At 33.9% G+C, this 24904-nt stretch overlaps 2 protein-coding genes across 6 annotated transcripts; both read left to right on the plus strand.

The window, feature by feature from the left end:
• The first annotated feature begins 5188 nt into the window (after positions 1-5188).
• LOC104905648 (uncharacterized) lies at positions 5189-13390 on the plus strand. Of its 5 annotated transcripts, XR_008968330.1 has the most exons (12): positions 5233-6600; positions 6736-6804; positions 7602-7664; positions 7738-7866; positions 8093-8185; positions 9478-9543; positions 9636-9722; positions 10415-10572; positions 10718-10942; positions 11075-11186; positions 11550-12054; positions 13373-13390. XR_008968330.1 is itself a non-coding variant. In XM_057392801.1 (10 exons), the coding sequence occupies exons 6-10, from the start codon at positions 9494-9496 to the stop codon at positions 11641-11643; spliced, it is 444 nt and encodes a 147-aa protein (XP_057248784.1). In that variant the 5' UTR covers positions 5189-6600; positions 6736-6804; positions 7602-7664; positions 7738-7866; positions 8093-8185; positions 9488-9493; the 3' UTR covers positions 11644-11869. The 5 variants fall into 5 exon arrangements, 3 of the variants coding, with proteins under 3 accessions (XP_057248784.1, XP_057248785.1, XP_057248786.1); XM_057392801.1 differs by lacking the exons at positions 9636-9722; positions 11075-11186; positions 13373-13390 and having other exon boundaries at positions 5189-6600; positions 9488-9543; positions 10718-10739; positions 10823-10942; positions 11550-11869; XR_008968331.1 differs by lacking the exons at positions 11075-11186; positions 13373-13390 and having other exon boundaries at positions 5206-6600; positions 11550-11579.
• Positions 13391-13420: 30 nt separating this feature from the next.
• LOC125494939 (uncharacterized) lies at positions 13421-17279 on the plus strand. Its single transcript, XM_057393052.1, has 10 exons — positions 13421-13448; positions 13569-13616; positions 13708-13811; positions 13931-14025; positions 15485-15568; positions 15719-15791; positions 16118-16188; positions 16559-16619; positions 16861-16934; positions 17029-17279. Exons 1-8 carry the CDS (start codon positions 13421-13423, stop codon positions 16590-16592), a joined length of 537 nt encoding a protein of 178 aa, XP_057249035.1. The 3' UTR covers positions 16593-16619; positions 16861-16934; positions 17029-17279.
• The last annotated feature ends 7625 nt before the right edge of the window (positions 17280-24904 follow it).

The raw sequence follows: 24904 nt of genomic DNA on the forward strand, positions 1-24904 counted from the left end.
ATATATTGCTACTTCCTCTGAAGCTGATTGTTGTTCCTACCGCCTCTCCTGGTGTTGTAGTGCTGTTTGAACCTCCTCGTCTGTGGGTTGATCCCCTTTGTATGTACCAAAAATCCGATCCTATGAATCATCTCCTTTTATTGGGTGATTAGAGACTCAAAGAGTATTATAGACACTATTCTATCTCATTTCTCAGGACTACCCAACGACGTCACCGACTAAAGTATATTCGTATAGTGTCGAAACTCCCTGTAAAATGTAAATATATCAATCTTGTATTGCTTTCTTGCATTCTTGTCGTTTTGTTCAACAAATTTTGTATATATGTTCAAGAATCATCTGGAAAACAACTTCCTCTGTCATATATTGCTACTTTTCGCCATATTTTCGTGAATTCTTCGCTGCAAAAGAGATTTCCACCATTCACAACAAATTGAGGTTAGAAATTTTCTTCATGAAATTCTTAATTTCATTCTTCATTCTTTTCCTATTTTCCATTTTCAGTTGGACTTTGTTTTGTTTCAGTTGGACTTTGTTTTGTTTCAGTTGGACTTTTGTTTCTTTCAGTTGGACTTTGTTTTCTTTCAGTTGGACTTTGTGTTCTTTCAGTTGGACTTTGTTTTCTTTCAGTTGGACTTTGTTTTCTTTCAGTTGGATTAACTGAAACAAAATGAAGACTACCTGAAGAAAAATGAAGACTACCTGAAAAAGAATAAAGACCAACTGAAACCCAAGTAAGTCTAACTGAAGCACAAAAACCAACTGAAAAAAAAAGAAGAGTAACTGAAAAAAAAAAAAAGACTAACTGAAACAAAATGAAGACTACCTGAAAAAAATGAAGACTACCTGATATATAATAAAGACCAACTGATACCCAAGTAAGTCTAACTGAAGCACAAAAAACAACTGAAAAACAAAGAAGACTAACTGAAAAAAAAAATGAAGACTACCTGAAAAAAAATGAAGACTACTTGAAAAAAAATGAAGACTACCTGAAAAAAAATTGGAACCACCTGAAAGTCGTCCGACCAAGATTATGGTCGGACGAGTCCGACACAATACGTTCTCTAACATTTTTGTATGGTTTAACTCTGGTGTTTATTGTTTATGGAAATCGTGTTATTTCCTTCTTATCATTTAAATGTAATTTCTTGTATTATTGGTCATTAAAAAAAATGTTTCCAACAACAAATTATGCATTTAAAAAGCGATTCCAAGCACAATATAGTACTAAGGTAAGAGCTTCATGGTGTTTAAAAATTAAAGAGATTGACAAACAAAACTAAGGTAAAACGCCAGAGTCTTCTATTCTAATATTTTTAAAAAGTGATGCGATTCATTATGCTTTATTGCTATCGGACATTCAATGTGCTCCTCATTGTAATACTCCGTATTTTTAGTAGTAATTTCGTACTAATTAAGAAAATATAAAAGAATTAATAAAAAGGTATTTTAGTTTATTTACAAATTAATAGGAATAAATTATTGTTAATAGGGAATTGTTAGGCATTTTCGGAGTTTTAAAAGAGTAACCTAATCTTCACTTGACCTAGGGTTACTACCTTTTGAAGGGAGTATAAAAAGAAAAGGAGAGGGAATTTCAGAAAACCCTAAACCCTTCCTTCTCCCTCTCCTCAGCCGACTTTCTTCTCCCTCTCTCTCTCCTTAGCCGATCTCTCTCTTCCTCTCTCTCTCGGATCTTCTCTCAATCTCTCGCTGCTCTTCCTCTCGTCTCCTCCCTATCGTCGTCGGGTGTGCGTGGTGCGGTAGGAGTTCGTCGAGGGTTTGGTGCGATTTCCGACGAGAGTATTCGAGAAGTTTCGGTGTGAAGGAGTTCGAGGTTGTGCGATTTCAGGCGAGGGTTTGGTGCGAAGGATCGAAGGTTCGTGCGGGTGTGTCGAGGTTTTCGTCCGTGGGTTTCGTGCGGCGTGTGTGTGGTTCGAGTGTTGCGACGAGGGTCGCGGTGTTCGAGGGTTGTGCGCGAGGCTGCTGTGTGGTTGCGCGAAGAGTCGGGGTCGTGCGGGTGTGGCTGCGCGACATACCTGGAATTGTGCGAACCAGCGAGGCTGGTGCGGGTGTCCGTGGGCGACGAGCGAAGCCTGGCGAGGCTGCTGTGCGCACGTGTGGTGTGGTATTTCGGTCGCCGGAGTTCTTTCGCCGGCAAATTTAGCGGTATACCCTATTATGTACCTAAAATATTATATCAGTTTTATTACTTATGTTTACTGTTTTCATAATTACGTAAGGTTTGTAATTAATAATTAGTAATTAGAGTGTTTAGTAAATTATTAGATTGTTTAACTAGTTAAGTTATTATTCTGTTTTAAGTTGCATTCTGGTTAGGTTTGTAATTGGAATAAGATAAAAGTAGGAGAGGTGTGTATTATTATTAGTTACAATTATTATCGTTTCATGGGTGACTTGTTTCACGGAACCTGACTTTGGGACTTATGACTTACTTTTGGACATATGACTTACTTTTGGGACTTATGACTTACTTTTGGACATATGACTTAACTTCTGGACATAAGACAGGTTGGACTTATGACCTTTTCGGATTGGTAAAATAGTGGACTAATGTTACTAACTAACTTAGTTACTCACTAACGCTGACTTCTAAAAGACGTTAAATTCACTAGATTAGAATTATAACGAAAGTTCTGGAATAAGGTTTTAACTATTGTTTAATTCGAATCGTTAGATCGTTATGGTCTTAGTACGTAGTAGTTGATAGTGTTATCAAGGACGTAACACTAAAGCTTTGTTTTAACGTATAGGTCCCAATTTCATAAGCGGCTCGTTCTATTAAGTCAGCGAAAATTCTCCGCTACAAGGTACGTACGCGTACCAGTTTACTTTCAAAGCTTAGTATCATGATTAGGTTGCAGTTCATGTTATTGGAACCTAGTACCATGATAGGGAACATTTGATTGTGATTGTTTGGTTAGACGTTTATAACGTGAAATCAATATGATGCGTTGAAATATGTTGCATTGAAATGCGAAGTTCTATCGTAGTGTAACATCAACATTATTAATCTGATCTATAGGGTAACAAGAGTGTTACCAGAGATAAGATTGAGTTTGGTAATTAAGAGAGCATGTAAATGACTCCTTAAAGTTATAAAAGAATGGTTGGTATTAAAAGAAGATTATGGCGATACTTGTAGTTGGATTCCCTACAAGTATAGAACAATGGGGGAGTGTGGGACTTGTCCTACACTCCTACGCAGGCCTACTGTGACGACAGTAGTGTCCTTATATTTTGATAACTCAAGTAGGCGGAAGGTTCCGTTCGATCTTGGGGGTATGCATACTAAGGTGATGGGGTGAGACGGAACAAAACCGTATTTGCATTTCATCTAATAGACCAAGTTGTCTATTAAGGATTCAGTAGCCCGTATGATTCTAGTAAGATGACGGTGCCCGTTCGATGCCAAATAATGAAAGATTAAAGAATGTGAGATATTGTAATTTCATATAGTAGTCTGTAAGGTGTGCATCATTTATGTTCATATAGTTTCAATGGTTTATTACGTACTCAGCATAGCTGACTCTGTGTGTTATTATGTGTTTGTTGTCCTGTGATGAACCATTGACACTTCAATGGGGAGCAGACTAGGTGAGCTGGTGCTGCTGCATGATATCAAGCATAAGGGGCTAGTTGTGTAGTTTGAAGTTAAACTTTTGGTTTAAGTATTACTGAATTTTATAGAACATTTTTACATGGTTTGAGTTTGAATAAAGAGGGGTCAACTATGATTCCCGAGTTGTATTTACATTTTCTATTCCGCTGCAATTTGGTTTTGAGACAATGAATTTGAGTTACCATATTTCTAATTATGCCTTGCGTTCCAACGCGGCGGTAACACTCCCAAAGTCGATGCGACGTAGCATTAGACGTGTATGGATTTTGGGGGTGTTACACTCATTCTACAAAAAGAGAAGACAAAAAATTAAAATTTTATTAATATGGCCATCAACAAAGAAAATCTAATGAAAGATGAAATAGTAATTACTTAAATAAATATGCACATTTTTCCGCGTAGTCGACATAAGTTACATAGTCTAATATATAAGCCGATAGATGAAGATGATGAAATACAAAAATATATGCATTGCGCACACGTGTAAGAAGTTCGGATCGTAGCAAAACTCTATCATGCACCTGCAATAAATAAATCAAAATAACATAATTAATCTGAAAATTACAACGTACATTATATTTCTATTTAGTCATGTTATCAATAAGAGTAAAGTTCATAAAATTATATAGTACCGCATCAAACATGTGCTTCAATTTTGCTTTAGTTGAATGGAGTATAAACTCAATTTGTTTTGTAAAGAGCTTGACACGCATTGTACCGGTAGACTCGAGTATATTCATATATCCATAAACACTTTTTTATTGTGGAAATATTAAAAACAAATATATAAAGTCGGTAAGCAGGTTAATAAAAAGTAATTATAACTCTTAACATATTTATGAAATTTATATCCAAATAGTATAAAAAAAAGAGTACCTAATAGTTGTTGGAGGCTTTTCTTTGTTACAATTACTACAAATCATATGCTCACTAACATGTTGTATATCAAGTCCAAAAAATGTGCAAGTACCATATGTCATACCATGTAAAACTATCAACATCGATATCAATTAATCTCCCAACCATTCTGTAGTGCTTTCCCTGCGCATTAATCAAAATAGTAATAATTTGGATAGAGAAAGTAAAATTTTCCTAGAAAATAATTTCGACGTAAATAAATGTGTATCACGTACTTTTCTTTTTCGTTTGTAGCTCGCTATAGTAGTCCGGATTGCATTTGAAGTCGACAATGCCCGATTTATTGGTAGTCCACAATTATTAAACCACTTCATCTTCCTCTTGGCAAAATTATCACAGACAAACCTGATTATTAACCAGGGCAATGATTATATATATATGTATGTATATATATGTATATATATTTATATATAACCCGAAGCTAATAACTAGATATATATAATTACAAAAATTATTAAAAAAATCGATATAATTTTAATATAAAAGTAGACCTAGTCACTAAATAAATTAAACTAGTCACAGAAATAAATTAACCTAGTCACTATTTGACTAATTTTCTTTTTTATATCCACTTTCACAGCTCAAAAAAAAAAATGTACCAAAAAACCTTAAAAATACCCTCCACAAGTCTACGCGTATGATAGATATAACGCATTCATGACAGCTAATGTACGCTGTCATTATACGCGTATGATAGTAATAACAGAAGAAAACAGCTAACATACGCGTCAAATTGACGCGTATTATAGCTAATATAAGTTATTCTTTCAATTCAATGCTTTATTTGCTCTTTGTATTGGCTTTCATCTCTCACCTGCTCTTATTACTTCATCAATGCCTCTTCCTCTTATGGAAGTGTTGAAGTTTCTGCATTTCATCTGTGTTATGTTATTTCTTTTCTGGGATTGTTGATCTTCTAAATTTATCAGGGGAAAAATCAAAAATCGATCGATTTCACATATTTCTCTCAAACGTGATTATAGTAGTATTTGTTGGGCGAAGATTTTACGGAATTATAAAGAGTTGAATTTGGAAGATAGTGAGAGGGGTAAACGGAGTCAATTATGTTCAAGCCTAACAAAATTCACTACTTTAGGGTTTTTGTGAGTTCTTCTACAACTTTTTATTTTTAAACTTGTGAATTCAATTATGTTTGTTTAACTTTTAAAAGTTTTGTTTTTTTTGTCTTGTGAAAATTCCATTTAAGACGGTGCTAGCAGACTTAATTGTAAGTATTTGGATTCAATTTTCTACTTCAGTTTGTTGTTTGCTTCTAGTTGCATGACTCTTTTTTGTTTTTTTAATGATTGAACTCTTTAAGTATATATGAATATGATGTTCTAGTAACATGATATCTTTTTATATTTTATACTGATTCTTGCTTTAAGTTGTTCTTGATGGAGGACATTTTAGTCCGGTGTTTAAACATGTGATTGAGGTTTACGAGGATAAAGTTTCTGTCTTTGATACTGGCTCTGGGATGGATGGAAGTGATGAGAATTCGATAGTGAAGTGGTACTTTCAGTTTCTCCTTCTGAAAAGCGTGGTCTTTAATGGCTTTAGTTTGTGGATATAGTTACTACTCTTGGAAATAGTTTCATAAAACCAATACTTTTCATGAATTATGTACATGGATTTTTTTGAGGAAGGTGGATCTTTTGAATATTAAAGTTGAGCATTTACTCATTTAGTCTATGTCGTAACCTGAAAGTTAGATTTGTAACTTTGAGGTTTAGCTGGGCCATTGTTTAGCTGTGACTTCTTTTTGTTACATGCTTTCCTTTTTCTTATTTTGCAGCCTTTTTTTGGGATATATGGCTATGGTGGAACTATTAGGGATGTATGATAATTACTTCTCCTGTTCTCCTTATTGTTGAGCATGGAATCTCATTTTTGGCAATTTTTCTGAATTCTGTGTCCTATGCTAGGCATGCTATAGTATCTGCAAGGACTAAACAGTCTAAGAAAGTTTACTGGCTTCCTTTAAGGAAGGGATGCGCTATTAAAGGCGGTCTGGGACTGATCTTAACTAGAAGGTAATATAGCTTTTCCGTGAGATGTGAACTTTTTGAAGTCCATGAATGAGTTCTCTTTCTTTAGACAACACTTTTGTTTGCAGGCTCTAGAAGTTATCTTCAGTGTTATTGATAGAAATATTTATTAATTTTCAGGCTGGGAGTGGACTTCAAGATCCATTAGACAGAGAGATTGAACTGTCCCCTCATGGAAGTTTTACGGAGGTGGAGTTTCTGCATGTTTATCACCTTGTTGTCTTTTGGCTCCTTAGAGTTTTCTTGCTTCTGTTTAGGAAATTCCCCAACTTACTCTTTTGCTTGCATGTTTTATAAGCTTATATTTAATTCCTTGCGGCATGCTTGGACTGGGGGCATAGAATTAACTTAAGGGGTAAATAAGATAAAATAAATAGAAAGAAGATGGGTAGAGGTGGTGGTTGAGAGAGGAGTAGGCATGGGGGAAAAATGTTACCATAAACTAAGGGTGATTGTGCTTTTATCAAACTGTCATCAAGCCACAGGGCCCACAGTCCTTGGTGGCTGCTTCATGTCATATTATAAATATGGATTGGCATCTGATTAAGTTGTTTTATGGTGGTCATAATAAGCTCATATTTTGGTTATCTATAAGGTTTCCCAGGTGCTTACTGGTGTAATTTACTGATCTTTCGTTTTTGTTAGATCAATGACATCAATTTTGCTGACTTTGAAATGAAGTCGCGGTGACGAATCTGCATTCTTCTAACTCTAAGGGCCGAGACTTTGTCCTGAATCTTCACTTTTCTTTTGAAAAAGATATGGTTTTGTCTAAATCTCCAAGTAAGACCAGTATTATATCTTGATTAGTATTTTAAAAATCTACTCTAGAAAGTCTGCCTTTGACAGTTAAGGTTTCTCTCCCTGCCGCTCAGTTGGTTAGCGTCTAGTTCTCATCGTAGACTTTCTTCCCGTTCTCTTGACTAGCTGTGTAGGTGTTTTTATCTATTTTATGATGTTGATTAACTTCTTCTGACTGCTTTTAGGTGTACAAGCAGCGCGAGAAGGGAATGCGCGCCTGAAGTTGTGTTTACTTTCCCATTGTGGAGGTATAGACTTTTGTATAATTTATTGTCTTTTTTATGGCTTTCGAGTCTATTGATGTTTGTATGTTCTCTGCAGGGCGAGGAGAGTATTGAGAAATTTTTGGAAAAACTAAATTCTGCTGGCTGTGGAATTCAAGACGACTATGAATCTTTTAGTCGTATTTCCATCAGGCTGTTGGGCCGTCTTCTTTCTGAAGCTCACTGGGTTAGTTAGTCATATCACCTACCTCATTTGTTGTTTTGTAATTCCTCTTGTATGGCCATTGACGGAGGAGATGTTTTAGTGAACATATTATCTTCTACTTCTATATATTTTTGTTACTTTTTCTTGTAACAGCAGTTCGTATTTCTGGTAATCTGTCATCTTTGCCTCAATGTGCTTACTTGACAGCATGTGAGAATGACCCGACCTTATCTAATATGTTCTACAGGAGCTGCTACCTTTCACGAAACCCAGACAGAAGAAGGGGAGAAAAGTTGAAATTTTGAAGAGGGTGCTGTTCAAGAGATTAAGTGCTTCATTGGTAAGATTGTTTTCTTTACCAAAAATCTTATTCTAAATGTTAGTTTCTATGACTTCAATAAATTTGACATTTTCCATTTTGGGTTTTAACAAAGTAATGTTCATCTCTCTTTATTTTTCTGTGGCTCTATATGCTTTTTCTTACCCTTTTTTTTTTATCTACCCACTTAACACCTATATTTGATCTCTGTTGCATCCCAAGATGTGAAGATTTCCGAGGGACAGACGGAGTATGTGTTAGTGCACTCTTTTTCCCGTTTTTTTTTTCAGTTTTTATATGGACTTCTTTCTTTTGCAGACACCGACGCTGGTTTTAATCCAATACCATCGAAAGTATTGAATTGCTATCAGCGCACTAGATTGTTTGTTGTTATTTCTCTCTGTCCTGTACTCCTGTCGTCTTTCAAGTAGAGATGTCTTTTTATTTAATCTCGTCCCATCCTTCCAAATTTTGTTCTCTTCCTGCTATGTGTGAGGTTTATATCAGTTGTAAGGTTGCTGAAATGTTATGATAGCAAACTGAATAAACAAGTTTTAATAGCCTTTAGATACCAGTGTTCTTTTTCGGGAGACACGACTGTGTTGGAAATTGGATGTCTGCTTCTGTGGAAAGAGTTGTTTTTGTTTTCTTTTTTCAAAAGTTGAAAATCAAGAGTAATTCAACGTTGAGGACGTGTTTCTGAAGTTAATGAAACTAGAAACCTTCTTTGTCAAACTGCATTTTGCAAGTACTTCAGAGTTTTTCGTATCTATGCCCAATGTTTTCTTGCCATATGTTCGAACTATACACTGTTTTCACGTTTCTTGGGTTGTAATGAAAGCATTGCCAACCACTACCTCATAATTTGTGTTACCTGCCTACCACTCAACCAACTAAACTAATAGTCAGATAGTGATACTTGTTTTAAAAACTGAAAAGAAGCCAAGATACTTGCGGCTTTAAGTTTGTGTCTGATGTTCACAACATCGTATTTCAGAACATAGCAAAAGTTTAAAGATATTACATTTTCCTAGACACATAAATGAGAAGTTGCTGATATGGTGTGTTTTCTGGGTGGAGAATAATCGTTCTATAATTTGCAGCCCTCCCAGGAAAGCTGTATTTCCTGCTCCCCTAGAAATAAGAAGATGGAACAACATATAAAATATAATATTAGTGTCCAAGTCATTTAGATTTGTTAGTTAATTGCTTCCCCTTGTCCTTGTATTTCTATGATGCTTCTTTTTACTAGTAATGGTAATTGTTGTACCGCCTTTTGTTTAAAGCCTGATCTTAGATGGTGAATTTTTCAGACTGATTTAGGTCCTCATGACCGTAAGCATTGAAGGATCTGGGAGGTCGCACTCAGAAAGAGAAAGGTGACTTGCTGATCTGTCTCATCATAGTTTCTGTACATTGTAATATGTCCTAGGTCTTAATAAGCATCTTAACTGATTAATTCTTGTTGTAGTAAAAGTTCAAATTTTTAGAGGTGAAAAGCAATTGACACTTCAACAACTGGAGCGAGAGTATCAACACTGGATTCTACAAATACATAGTCAGTATTATAATGAATTCAACTGTGGTGATCAAAAACCTGTTTTTCTTGTTGGTGAAAGAACTTGGCATAACTTGTAATGTTAAAGTAGACAATACCTTTATTATGAAATTGTTATCTGAACTTTTCTTTCTGAACTTAAAAGAACTAATGATTGAAATTTTTCGAACCGTTCCGAACTTTTGAACTATCTAGAAGTACTTGAAGAAAAGGCTTTAATTACTGTACTAATTACTCAAGTAGTTAGCTTGACCATTCTAAATTAGAATTTTTCTGTGATTTTAAGCACTCAGCTTGGCTAAATTGAACTGTTATTGTTCAATTTTCCTACAAAAGCAATTCCATCAAAATGTCAGATATTTGGCTAGTATATGATTATAGGAGGTAATAGTGAAATAGTGAATGTTGATGTTAGTGACAAGGTAGACGTTTATAACTAGAGTGTGCTTGGTCGAGTGTAAAACCTTTGCAAAATTACATTATAACATTTGTTGTTGCCTACCAAATAAGCCCCAACAATTGATGAAGAAGTTTATTATGGAATGTAGAGCATATCGTTCCCCCCCCCCCCCAATCTTGCTGCCTTGGGTAGATGAATGATTTAAGAATGTACTTGTCCCCAACATCAATAAACTCAATTGTTGCTGTATTTGTTGTGTTATTGTTTATGACCTATTTTTACTATTATGTAGTTGTGAGGGTTCTTCAAGCTATAATTGGAAGTGCAGATCTTGGAATAGGGGACATGAAGTTAAGATTCTCAAAGGTGCATGCTGTGGCTGTCATAAGAACAACCTATTTGTAACGCTCGGATATTTTTTACTTGAAGGCCTTGAAAAGGATACAGGAGGTAAGTGACATATAGGCGGTATTTCATCTTATCATCATGTAATACCGTTCTGTTATACATTATGTGTAGCGAAGATGCCTCTATGTAATGGAGTGCTCTTGCTGTGTCATTTGCTTGCTAATTGCAAACTGTTTCTTAAAAGCAGGAGAGGCGCGGATTATTTGCAGGTATATATGAAACCTCAACTTTCTGTTACTCTTCTGCTAGAGTTTTACTGTTTTTATGTCTCCTGGTATTTTGTTTTGTGAAGGCCACTAGGGTTGAGGAGGAAAATGGTAGTGTGCTTAGAGTTGATGCTACTAACAGTGACTTCGAGTTCGAACTCCGCAGCTTTATATCTTTGCCTATCACTGTGTTACATCCAGGAAAGGTTGGGATACTTTTCCTTGTATAAAAAATTGTCTTCTTAGTGATTAGTGAGTGCATCAGAGAATATTACCTTAGGATGTAAAAGAGGCATGTAGAGCACATTCAGGTATTAATGGGGCTCTCTTCCCTGCAGTGTATTGCCGTTAGCGACAACGACTGGAATTGCCAAGTTGACAAGCTAAATCTAAAAATTCCCCCGACAAGTGCTGGGACCAAAGCAATGCAATGCATTAGAACTTGATGGGGTCAGTATATTGGCATCTAAATGTTTTAGATTGTAGGGAAAGATATTATTGAAAACAATAATCATATTAGTTAATTGAGAAGATCTCCAAGATACAGTAATTAATGTGATATTAAGGAGACCACGTGGATATTATCTAGAAAGTGGACCTTGCTAACCAAACATGAACTGAAAAATGTTTGTTGTTTTCTTTGTGGTATCAAGTGAAACCTATACTTTGTAGTTATCTACTTAAGCCAGTGAAGTTTTTCATTGTTACCCATATTGCAAGTTGCAACACCATTCTCTACAATTCTCCTGAATGTCAACTCTGCATTACTTTTAAATCACTTCTTGTGTTTATTGATGTTGTATCACATTGCAGGGATTACTTAGAGATATGCTTATGTTTCTGCTGGAACATTACCTCCTATAGAAGTTGTTGCCTTACTGCGGCCTTCCAATTTCACTTGAAGTAGTGCCTCTAATGATTTAGACCAAAAATACATTCTAAGGGACAATGACGACATGCCTGGATATTAAATTCATGACTGCAGCTGCAAAATACCCTGAGGGTGACCATATTTTTTCAGTAACTGTTACAAATACATCACGTGATGGATGTCAGGGTTTGTATAGATTTTTGGTGGGGTCAGTGTCATGTTTATTTCAAAAAGCTGGAGTTATTCATTTTCCTTCTCTCTGGTATCAAATCCCTTCTCCTGCTTCCTGCATTCTGGATTTTGAAAGATTACAATTAGGATTTGCCTCTGTACAGAAAAAATCAGCAACTGCAAGTTCTGAATTTTGATTGTGAGGGTCAAAGCATCATCTAATATCAAACGCTGGGAACTTTCAAAAGATGATATAGAACTGCCTTTGAGTGTGAGGTATGCTACTACTCGTGGATATTTTCTCTGTATTTCCAGTTCTTTTCACCTTGAATAATGAACTGTTATGTCACCTATGTTGCATGTGCAGCTAATGTGGGTCTTGCTTACCTGACTAAAGGAAGAAATTTAGTTACTGAGCTGCTTTTAGTCTTTCAAGTTGTATTAAATTACAGTATGTAGAATTAATTTTTTTGACATGTTGAAATGCTTACATAAATCACACGAAACATGCTATTTGATGATCTTCAGGTCGACTTCTAGGTCAAATTTTCACTAGCCTATCTTGGATAGACATGACTGCATAAGATATGAATGTTAATCCTTTTTTCTCTTTTTAAGGGTGGGTTAGGAGAAGTGAGGAAGATTTTGTGCATTGGACTTTGTATTATCCACGCCCTTGCTCCCGTTCTTTCAGCAATCTCAACATCATGATACATCTTTTTCATGATTCTTACATCTCCACTCAATATGAGCTCTCTTGGTAGGAGGATTTGATATGCTTCATCGAGATTACCTGCGGCTTTGAATTTTTATCTTTGATAGATAATAGTCATACTCATAATACTCCTATTGTTGTTAGTTGTGACCTCCCTGCAAACAATCTCTCAATAGATTTTCGGCTTCTAGCATGTCCTTTAAATTTTAGCAAGATTCTAAATTGGACCTCGTTTGTGTCAGCTTGCTCTTGAGGTGGCTTAGATGTACCTGGAAATCTGTTTTGTTACTCGACATGATCTTATAGTTAAGAATTTTGACTTGAACGAAATGTTACTTCCCTAGGTTAGCTATGCAGCTACTTATAGATAAAGTCATGGAGTAGGTTAGTAAGATCTGAAGTTGCATATGGTCATGCATTTCTGGTGCATTTAGATTGCCTGGATATGGAAGGACGAGTATGTTCTTTTCATATACCTCTAAGTAAGATAGTAGGTTGCTTTTGCTGCTGCATTTTTTATGGAATTAGATTGGTGGGATCTGGAAGGATGCGTATTATCTATAAATTAACTTAAAGAGCCATATATGTTCTTCTCAGTTTGTCATTGTTTGCGTGCTATACAATACATGTTTTTTTTTTCCTGAAATGGGAGAAAGTGATAGAGTTTGCAAGATCTGGAGTTGAGGAAATAAGGCTTTTATTCTCGTCCTATTCTAATGCATATATGCCTAAAGCCATTAATACCCTAAGCCATGCCAATTTGTCATTTGTTATATGTGAGTGATGTATCATTCTTGATGTTTTTACTTTCGTTGCCAAATCTGTTTATTCCTCTAGGCTTTCTGAATCAAGCACTGCAAACACTTTTTTCCTTTTTAGAATAGAGTGAATTTTTGGATTTATCTACAACCACAGTAGCAGCAACTAATGCAGCCATATCTTCCCTACAGTTCAGGTTCTTGTCACCATTGACAGTTGCCTGTTAGATGAATATGACAACATAATTTTTTTCAAGAATATGCCAGATATAGAAATCCAGTTAACGCCTAATGGTGTTGTGCTTTCTCATCTAAAGAACGTGAAGGTGGATTTGTCATCAGATATGTATCATTTGATTGTTTCGGTATGAACTGTATGGCCTTCTGTATATTGTAAAATTGAGTTGTGCTGCAACCTGTGGTTAGTTTTAAGATTTATATATTTATAAAATGCAGAATGTGCGATTACAACTGATAATTTAGACATTATTATCCCAAGTTATGAAGCCGTGTTAGTTTTATCTCGGCCTGATAAGCGACCCTCAGCATACTTTGTCAAGGTATCCTAGCATATTACTGCCAACTCAATGTGCTGGGTCTTAATCCTATTCGCCTAAAAAGAGTTAGCATTTTGACCATATTTGGGCTTGATAGTACTTTTCTGCTTTCTTTTGTCCAGTGTTTTCTGGACCTCTACGACTTGTCAACATTAGTTCGTCAGAATCAGGCAAAACGTTGCTTCACAAGCTGGTCGTTGAGGACTTCAAACTGGAGGTATTTACGTTTTCAGGAAGTTGTTCAACTTATTTCGATTCTTTCTGATACTATGTTGTGTGCAATTCTACCTATAATTACATCGCAAGTATTCTACATTCATAATTTAAAATGTACAGATGGAATGACTCGAATGTGACATTGTAACTGAAACTTTTTCTAGTCTTGTACCATGTGGCGAAATTGCTGTCATGTCCATGGTGGAACTAGAGTTTTTATCAAGTCGATATCTTACGTTAACAATGGGAGTATGTTTACAAAATTGAGCTGTTTGAATGAGGGCTCATTTTCTATTTGCTGTCAAACATACAACATGTACTTAAACAAAAATTAGAATGCTGAGTCGCTCACCATTTTCCCACAAAAATTGCTGTGTATTTTGCTCGATAATCGATTTTTTTTTGACATATACAGTCTAAGTGAGTTCATTGGGACCCTTCTTTTCTAATGTGGCTGTCACAGTCCAGTAGAAATTAATTTAGGTGGCTCTTTCAGATCTTGAATCAACATTAAACATGAAGTTCAAATTTATATACCTCCTTTATTGACTATAAAACATTTATCGGAATGGAATATTGTGGAGTTGATAAAAACGACTGAAAAAATATTTATTGATTCTTTGTGATTCAGGATCTTGCTGGAACCTGCATTAGTTGTTAGGATTTATGACGTGTCTGTTGTACAAATAACGTTTTTTAACTCCTTTTGCAACTTTTGGTTATCATTACTTAAGTCAATTTTGCATGACCATATTGGATAATATATCTGGGAAGATTACTTCATCAATGCCTCTTATAAAAAATACAAAGTCAGGTATACCTGTGCTTTCTTCACTTTGCTACTTTTTAGTTTTTTTGGCTAGCTGAAGGAACAATAGCCATAATGCCATATAGGGCATAGGCAACCATATTTGTAATAAATTATGTTAATCTTCATCATCTTGATGTTAGGACTTTGAGACCTTTCCTTTTCCAAGGAAAGAGGAATGAATAACATAAGCTTTATATTGAAACTGTCACAGTTAATTTATACGTACTTGTAATTTTTTAGCCTAGACGCGGGGATTTTGATATGTTGATCTTTTACCTAATGTCTGAATTGGTGAGGTTAGTTGTTCGTTTTCCTTCTGTTTCCTCTTTATACATTGAGTTTAAATGTGTATGACTTGTTCATCATAGGCAAGTTCATGAATCAGTTTGCAGTTTCTATCTTCAAGCCTCCATGACCAGGTTGTATACAGCCATATGCCTAACTCTCATGGGTTTATTGGGATTATCTTTTCTTTGGAGATATAGTATCATTTTCAATGTTATTGATAATTACATAGTATCTTCATTATCAGTTAGGATTTCTCATTTAAGTCTCCTCTGCTGCTGTAAACTCACTTGTTAACCTTTCTGCAATATAGGGTACTGGAATCAGTAACTACATGATGGAATTCTCATAGTTTGTTTTGCAGTGTTGAGGTGTACAAGAATAAAGTTTCTGCATTTCATACTGGCCCTGGAATTTATGGAAGTGATGAGAATTCGATAGTGAAGTGGTATTTTCAGTTCCTCCTATGAAAAGCTTGGTCTTTAATTAATGGCTTTAGTTTGTGGCTATAATTATTAAAATATCTGCTCTTTTTGCTCCTACATGTTTCATCTGTGTTATGTTATTTCTGGGGTTGTTAATCTTCTAAATTTATTAGGGGGAAAATGGGCGCTTCAGTTCACAGAACTTCCAAAAAACTTGCCATTGGTGGAAAACCTCCATATCTCACGGTAATGACAAAAGTTTATCCAACCTAGTAGCAATTATATGTAGAGACTCACATATTTGGTAGTAGAAACCTATCTTTGAAAGTAATCATGTATAGGTTAGTGTCGTCCCTTATGTGATTCGACGCCTCTTAGAAAGATAATCTATTTGCATTGACTTCGAGGGAGCTTTATTATGAAGCAAACAAAACTACTCTTGGAGATAGTTCATGAAATGTGTACTTGATTTTTTTAATGAAGGTGAATTATTGAATCAAGGGTTAAAATTGAGCATTTAGTCTAGGTTGTTATCTCGAAGTTAGATTTACAACTGACTTCTTTTTGAAAAGTGCTTTTCTTTGCAGCCTTTCTTTGGGATGTTTGGATATGGTGGAACTAGTGCTTCTATGCATTTATGGAGGTATGATAATGGAGTCTCTTTACTGTTGAGTATGGAATCTATTTTTTTTTGGCATTTTTCCGTACCATGTGTCCTGTGCTAGTCGCTAGGCATGCTGTAGTATCTGCAAAGACTAAACAGTCTAAAACAGTTTATTCGCGTCGTTTAGAAAGGAATGCGCTATTAAGATGGTCTGAGTCTGATCTTAACTTTTTTTTTTTTTTTTGAAAGAAGTCTGATCTTAAATTAACTGAAAGGTAATATAGGTTTTTCTTGAGATGTGAACTTTTTGAAGTCCATAAATGACTTCTATTTCTTTAGACAACATTTGTTTGCAAGCTCTAAAAGTTATCTTCAGTGTCATTTTACAGAGATATTTATTAATTTTCAGGCTGCAGGTGGACTTCGAGATCCGCCAGACATAGAGACTGAAAACTTAACTGTCCCCTCATGTAAGTTTTACGGAGGTGCCCTCTCAAAAAGAACGCTGTATTTCCTGCTCCCTGCTCCCCTAGAAATAAGAAAATGGAACAACAAATAAAATATAATATTAGAGTGTCTAAGTCATATGGATGCTTTAGTTAATTGCTTCCCATTGTCCTTGTGTTTCTATGGTGCTTCTTTGTACTAGCAGCGGTAATTGTTGTACCGCCTTTTGTTTAAAGCCTGATCTTTAGATGGTGAATGTTTCAGACTGATCTAGCCCCTCATGATCGTTTTAAAAGCATTGAAGGATCTGGGAGGTCACACTCCTCAGAAAGAGAAAGGTGGCTTGGTGTACTGTCTCATCATAGTTTCTGTTAAATTGTAAAAATGTCCGATGTCTTAATAAGCATCTTGACTGATTAATTCTTGCTGTAGTAAAAGTCAAATTTTTAGAGGCGAGAAGCAATTGACACTTCAACAACTGGAGCGAGAGTATCAACACTGGATTCTACAAATGCATATAGTCAGTATGATAATGATGAACCTGTTTTTCTTGTTGCTGAATCAATCAAACAAGAACTTGGCATAACTGTGATGGTAAAGTAGATAATACCTTCATCCTTTGAACTTATCTTTCTGAACTTTCCTACACTTTTCTGAAGTTACAAGAACTAATTTGTTTGAAATTTCCTGAACCATTCCGAACTTATAAAACTATCTAGGAGTACTTGAAGAAAAGGCTTTAAGCTGGTACATGTGGTAAAGCGTATAAAATGCCCAACAGTCCAAGGTCTTCTATGCACGCTATCCGTGCGAAAGCGTATAAATCTTTTCATATATAATAGTAATAGCGATACGGTTATCTTAGTTTTTTTAATAAAGCAGGTAGTTAATCTTCCTTTTTTTTTCTTTTTCTATTTTTTGGTGTCGCCCATGTGTTCCCTTATATAATAGAGATTAGTCAAATATATAATAGTAATAGCGATACTGTCTTTGTGTCTCCTAAAATTTTGTTTGTGAAGGCCACTAGGGTTGAGGAGGAAGATGGTAGTGTACTTAAGAGTTATGCTACTAGCAGAGACTTGGATCTCCGTGGCTCTATATCTCTGCCTACTATTGTGATGAATCCAGGAAAGGTTGGGATACTTTTCCTTGTATCAAAAATTGTCTTCTTTGTGATTAGTGAGTAAAGACATAGTTGTAGTTTCACTCATTTAATCTTCAATGTTTGCACTCATAAATCAGTTTTCATTCATTGTGTTTTTATATATATGTCAATACAACCTAAGACGCTTGCTTATATAGGTGATAAACCCTAGCAGAGAATAACGGCTATACACATCTGTCACTTGATTACATAAGCAGCCAAAGTTTTCTAGGACCACAACAATCATCACGTACATACACCTATGATGATTTCCTGTGAACTGATCAGAGTGCAGGAGTAGTGCTCCCCTTCATTCCTGATAGAAATAAAATGCAGGGCTTTGGACAACAGAACCTTGGACGCCATGTGGACTGGGCCTAGAGATACATAGTGTCCAAGCATTTCTACTCTGGTGGACATTGATTTACTATAATTATAGCCCTTTCAAAAAAAAAAGGCTGATGAAGTTAGCAGTATGAAAGTCAAAATAATGCAATAAAAAAAGAAAAAAAATGTTCTTATGGTCTCAAACTCTCAACTATGGCTGGTTAACTAATAAGTCAAAATGGCCACTTAGCTTCGTCAAACTACAAATTAAGTAAATTGAGAAACATGTACTGGTTTAATATATATGTTTAGTTAATTGAAAATTACTTCCTTTATCCCATTATATAGTGCTTGTTTTTTTTTTTACATGGTCTTCAAGCTAAACATCTGACCTTTGATATCTCCAATTTCTTATTAATAGAATATATAAATTGTTGATATTATAAACTACACGTTGAAGTGAATCTAACAAGATGTCATATTAATATGTTTTTTTATATATACAAATGAGAATATTTGGTCAGAAATTTCAAAGTTTGACATCAAAAGAGAGAAACAAGCACTATATTTCAAGACGGAAGAAGTAATAGATGAGCTTAATGTGTCATAACTCATAATTAATCGGATACATTAAGTTGATGGACCATTTCTAAAAGAGACCTCCAAAATTGGAAATTTTATGGATAAAGGAAAGTTGGGACCTTTAAAAGTGAACATGACATAAAGAAGTATTAAAAGATTATTTTTTTGCAATCTTGTTAATTCTGAAATTGTAAGAAAATAACTATATAGAGATAATAAGACTAATGAAGTTAGTGGTGTCATGGTGTGAAAGTCAAAAAAGTACAATAGAAAAAAAAAGAAAAAAAATATTATAGTGGTATCAAGCTTTCAACCATGGTTGGTTCACCTAAATTTGCCCCCAAATGATAATTTGGCTTAGTTAAACTACAAATTAAGTTAATTGAGAAACATGATGCTCATCAAATAATCAATTTTTATTAATTACAAATTAGAAGAGTTTAATTTGTCATAAGTAATCAGTTTAACAAGTTAATTACGTTGATAAATCGTTTTGAAAAGAGACCTCCAAAATTGGAACCTTTTCGTGATAAACGAAATTGAGACCTTTAAAGGTGAACATGACATAAAGAAGTATGTGAATATGGGGTTTAAGTTCCTTTCTGAAATACTCATTAATTCTAGAATTGCTATAATCACTATTATAGAATATAGAGTCACACCACTCTTCTATTTTCTTACAACGCACTATAACTTAGGGTCCGTTTGCTTGGAAATATTTTAGGCTTGGAAACGGATTGAGGTAACACACTCCCTTATTTTATGTTTGGTTGGGTTATCCATTTTTTTCACTCCCTTACTAGCTCAATTTTGATTCCCCCATTTTGAAACCCTCCTCACACCATAGGAAACATAAAGTAAGGGAGTCATTAGGCCAATGATTCCATTCCTACATCAAAACAAAAAAGTGTCTAAAGTAACACATTCCATTTTCATTCCATCCTTTCATCCCATTCCATTCCCTTTCCATTCCTTATTTTGAACCAAACGACCCCTTCGTGTATACACTACTTTGCTAGAACTGAAATAAAAGAGATAATAAGACTTAGGAATATATATTATCAGAGTAAAAAATATTCTCACATTTTTTCTTTGTTAAAAAAGAAAGGTATTTTCAAATACCTATTTTTATTCTGTAACAACACCACCACACCACCAACCACCACCAGCCTTTGAACCCATGACCTAGCTGTACAAAGTGTTAGCACTTTGATACCACTAGGCCGCAGGATTGGCTAGTGAAAAAGCTTACAAATATAGACTTCTATAATAGTACTTGGGCCACAATGTATGGGCTCTACACATCATGTTGATGACCCGCTTATATGGGCCTAACTTGGTTCATTATTTTCTACCTAAGCCCAATGAGTTCGGTGGACACTTTCATACTGGACATCTCCAGACAAAACGAACTTAAAATGTTATTCCCTTTGTTCTTATATCAACACTGTTATTTCTTCGTTTAGCAACTAATCTCTAAAACTTTTTCTATGCTTTTCAATTTTTTTTTGAAGATACTATATGAAATATTTCTTTTCAGTTAAAAAAAAATATAGAATGTTTTAGCGAAAAAAAAACTTCTTTGAGCTAAATTAACTAAAAGTTATTAGAAGTTATTGAAAATTAATTTAAACTTGTTTGATAAAGTCTGATAACTTTTGAAATTTATCAGAACCTATTAGGCATCGACATTCGATCCTATATTTATCTGAAGGTGAAGGATGCACACCTTTTCTGATTGTTTTGTTTCGAAGATGGACAACTTTTAATTCAATTTCAAATAAAAGGTGCAATATGGCACTTTCTAACAAAATAATACACTAAGATAGTAAATTTGAAGTATTCAAAATTATACTTCCTCAGTTTTTAAATACATGCAACATTTGTATGGTAAGTGGTTATCACTATTCATCTATCCCATATTCTCTCATTAATATATATATATATTCAAAATAGTCAAGTATGATTACATTTGATTTTTCTTAATACATACTTTGATTATATCAATTTTTTAAATTTTTATTTATATATATAGTAAGTAATAAAATAGTGAATTAAATAACACGCAGAAATAAAATGTTGCATGTATGTAGAAACATAGGAAATATAATAAGATTGTTTGATCAATAGGAAGCCACCAATATAGATCATACAATTGTAGGACTATTAAAATGATTGTAACATAGAAATATAATCGAAATATTAAGATGAGTAACATTGACGTTTTCCCCCCATTTTGACGAGGAAGCATGACCTTTCACATATAGCGGTTGACTTACGTACGAACTTTGCTAATTGTACATTTGTACTAGTCGAATCAAGTCACCTATTGAAAATTATAATTGTCAACTATGATAATCAGTATTAAAAACAACTTAGTTCCTTAAAACAATCAAAAGAGAAAAAGAATTAGCAAGAAGAAAATCTTTACTTAGCTGCCAAATCTTTGGGGATGTACAAAGTATTTATATTATTGTATAACTTGAAGTTTAATTCTCGTGCTCTAGCATGATAATCATATTATTCTTTTCACTTCAACTGGTTCCAAGTAAGTGTCTTTCGAAGTATTAAACTGGTAATGCGATTGGGATATACAGTTGGTCTTGTAAGAGCATGTACAATGGTTGGTATCTTTCCAACTAGCTCTCCACACTCTCTCTCCTATTCTCTCTCTTCAAGCTACTCTCAAGAGCCATGTTTAATTTAAAAACACCCAACAACAATAAAACCCTTTAAAGAGCTCTCCATTCAACTTTTCATTATTTTGTGGTCCCCATGTCAATAAATAATTCTCATTTCATATTATGATCAAAGTTATATAAATTAAGTTATTCATGTAAATTAAATATAATTACAAATTAATCTTTTTCATAATTTAAGCAAAGTAGAATTTTTAAAAAACAATATAATTATAGTGCTAATATTTAATTTTCATAAATTTGGCATGGAATGAAGAATTAACCTACAACATGAAAAACTAATTTTTAAATATCCAATATTAGGCTCATTTTATAGATAAAGGAAAATTATACTTGTTGGCATAATAATTATTACCATCTTTTTTATAATTTTTATAGAAAAGATCATTAAATGGTTGCATGAAGAAAAAAGAATTGAATTAATTACAATAAAAAGTGGATCCCACACATTGGAGAGCCATCTCTCCATCAACCCAAATGGTATCTCCCCCAAGAGCCCTTTGGCAAAGTGTCTCCATGGAGAGACACCCAAGACACACCCAAGAGCCCCATTGTTGGGTAAGAGGTGGCTCTCCATTTTCTCTCTCCTTGGAGAGCTAGTTGGAGAGCCCCATTGTACATACTCTAAGAGACCGCCTAATTTTAACTTAAAATTAGACATGGTCCAAGCCCAATATTAAGAGGAGAACATGTCACCTTTTTTTATATATAGTGACTAATTTAATCTATTTAGGATCATGTTAATTTATTTCGTGACCAGTTTAATCTATACAGTAACGACATTCTTACCTGAAACCACAAGACTATATATACATCCTTAGGTACTTAAAAGTTGAAATCAAAAGCGATATATATACTTCTTCCGCTTCAAAATTATCACAACAGTACTTGCATTTGGCACAATAGGAAGGAGTTGAAAGTAGGATATTTTGTGAATATTTATGTTACTTACAATTTGGTTCTTTAACTCATTACTTATTATTAAGTGTCAAACCAAGAAATGGTGTCAAGAACTTATGTTCAATGAATCATACGGTATAGTACAAATGTATTGACGCAACAAATCTTTGAATTAACCAAGATTAAGATACGATAATAGATTGATTAATTATGATCATTCATAACTACTAACGAAGAAGATCTTCTAATCTTTATTCACCAATCTAAAGCAATGTAATTAAAGTAATTAATACTTGAAAGAATTGAGGTTGATAATCATACAATAGTGTCCACACAAATGTCAAGTCATTATCCAATGGTTAATTCATACATGCATGTTGTGCTAAAATCCTAAAGGTATTGACTATCACGAGGAAATCACGTGCACATGTTCTTTACATACCATGCAAATATGTCATTTAATTTGTTATTATAAGGTAACAAAATATTTAACATTAGTAGTTGAAAAAGCAAACATTTTGGACCATAAGATGTCCCACTGTCTGCTAATTCAACTGCTTTTTTCTTAATTTAATCACGATTGTCTTCTTATTATCTTCATTGTCTCCTTCTATCTTTCTCATCCACTAGTTTTGATATATTTTTTTCAGTTGAAATTTTGTATTTATAATATTTATGGACTATAAAAGTTTACCATATAAAATATCCAACCGTTTCTTCTTAAATCATTGGTATTTGTCGTCCACAAAGGTATTAATTTATTGCTAACACATGCATGCATGATTTGAGGAAAATATATGTAGTAGTACAAGTTTTCATCCTTTTAAGTACTATTGCAGAGAGAATGTACTCGAATCTTAATTATTATTTTTAAGTTGAAGATGAAATTTATAGTTAATGGTGTTATGATCAAATTTGAAAACTTGTTGAAAGATAATATATTATTGAAATGTCATTTATTTTGTTAATTAGCAGTGTTTAATGTGATAAAAAGGCCGAACCAAAAAAAAATCATTAACTAGTGGAATAAGCTATGTTACGTTCAGATAAGTTTAAATAAGTTATTTCATGTCTAGGAAGTATAAGGCTCTAATCTCGTAAAACAATCAATTGTAGGGGACTAGGGGCTATTATTGATATATCAAACTTATCGATGGTAATTACCCCAATTATCATAATTAATTAATTATATATATATATAATATACCCCAATTATCATTGCATCATCGCTCCCCTCTTAGATTAAAAAATAAAGTAGTATTTTCTTTTGTGATTAGTTTTTTTTTACGATATATACAATGATTACTTTTATGTGTGAGGCTATCTTCTCCCATCTAAATTCAAACTATGTTAAGTTTAAAGCTTATAATTCACATATATAACTGTGCTTAGTCGTTCATCTAAACCAAAGGAGAAAAAAAAAGATCACAAAAATGATAAGTTCATAAGAGAGAAAATCAGGTCAAGATAACCCACTCATATGGACTAAAAACATACTTTTTTTGGTGTTAGAGAGACCACAAAGACAAGAGATGAAAATCAATTCCAAGATCTCATAAAATCGGAATCGAAACTCTAACCACATTAACTATCCCTCACTCTCACTAAAACATACTCGAACAAGGTATCTTCAGTATATCATATGAACCTATTAATTATTATTAATTCATCCTCCCAATTAGCAGGATCTTTGCACAAATAAATAGAACCGTCTTTTCAACAAGCAAGTAGAGAAAATCTAAGTAATGTCATCCTCTTTTGCCCCTTAATTACATGTAATAGTCAGGAGGATGTAATTAGTCATGTCTTGATTACGGGGGAAAGCACGAGGCAAAAACATGTTTAGGGTTTAGGGTTTTGGGTGTGCATTTCTAAGCCAAATCCCATTAAATAATTTCAAGTTTGATTAGTTTTGTTTCTAACAGTAGCCATATTGTGCATGAAAATTGGGAAAACCTGATTTTATGTGTTTGATTCTGTTGTTTTAGTGAGTTGCACTCGATTGTTACTTACTTGATGTACTTTGTGGTTCAAGCGTTCTAGCTGTCATTTGTTTGCTTCTATGCATCTTTGTACAAGCTAGGTAAATTTTTTATTTGTAATTTTGTCACAAATTAACCATTTTTTTTGTGTAGAAACAATACCATCAATTATTTCATTTATGGTTTTATAAGTATATATTCATGTGGAATATGGTAGATAGATGAATGAAATTTTACTACTTTCTCCGTAACATAATAATTGTAACAAATGAATATTTTATACCTTACGAATAATATCCATTTGGTGCAGTTATTATGTTGAGGAGGAAGTGGTGAGATCTCGTGAATTTCGTGAATTATAGTATATATTATTATACAATTAAAATTCTCTTTACATAATAACACTATTCATATACATCATACAATATTTTCTTAAATTATATCCCTCGTGTTTCTTTTTAATCTAGACATTTTTCTTTTTGGTAAGTTTGTTTTTAATCTATACACTGTTGATTTTTAAATTTTTAGTAACATGTCCAATCTACTTTTTCCTCTTTTTCCACCCATGTCATCAATGTTTTAATATTTTAACCCATATTTTAAATTTTCTCTCCCGTTATTCAGGTTTCCTCTCGTACTTTTGTACTTCATCCGTAACTCATTAATGCTAAAAG

The sequence above is a fragment of the Beta vulgaris genome, chromosome 2 (genome assembly GCF_026745355.1).
Source record: "Beta vulgaris subsp. vulgaris cultivar EL10 chromosome 2, EL10.2, whole genome shotgun sequence".
Taxonomy (NCBI): Eukaryota; Viridiplantae; Streptophyta; class Magnoliopsida; order Caryophyllales; family Amaranthaceae; genus Beta; species Beta vulgaris.

Excerpts from the sequence above, each read along its gene's own strand:
- LOC104905648 (XM_057392801.1), top strand. The coding sequence starts at position 9,494 with ATGACCGTAAGCATTGAAGGATCTGGGAGGTCGCACTCAGAAAGAGAA. Across the intron at positions 10,573-10,717 it reads CCTTGAAAAGGATACAGGAG|GAGAGGCGCGGATTATTTGC; the intron begins GTAAGTGACATA and ends TCTTAAAAGCAG. Across the intron at positions 10,740-10,822 it reads GAGGCGCGGATTATTTGCAG|GCCACTAGGGTTGAGGAGGA; the intron begins GTATATATGAAA and ends TGTTTTGTGAAG.
- LOC125494939 (XM_057393052.1), top strand. The coding sequence starts at position 13,421 with ATGCAGCCATATCTTCCCTACAGTTCAG. Across the intron at positions 13,617-13,707 it reads TGTATCATTTGATTGTTTCG|AATGTGCGATTACAACTGAT; the intron begins GTATGAACTGTA and ends TATAAAATGCAG. Across the intron at positions 13,812-13,930 it reads CCTCAGCATACTTTGTCAAG|TGTTTTCTGGACCTCTACGA; the intron begins GTATCCTAGCAT and ends TCTTTTGTCCAG.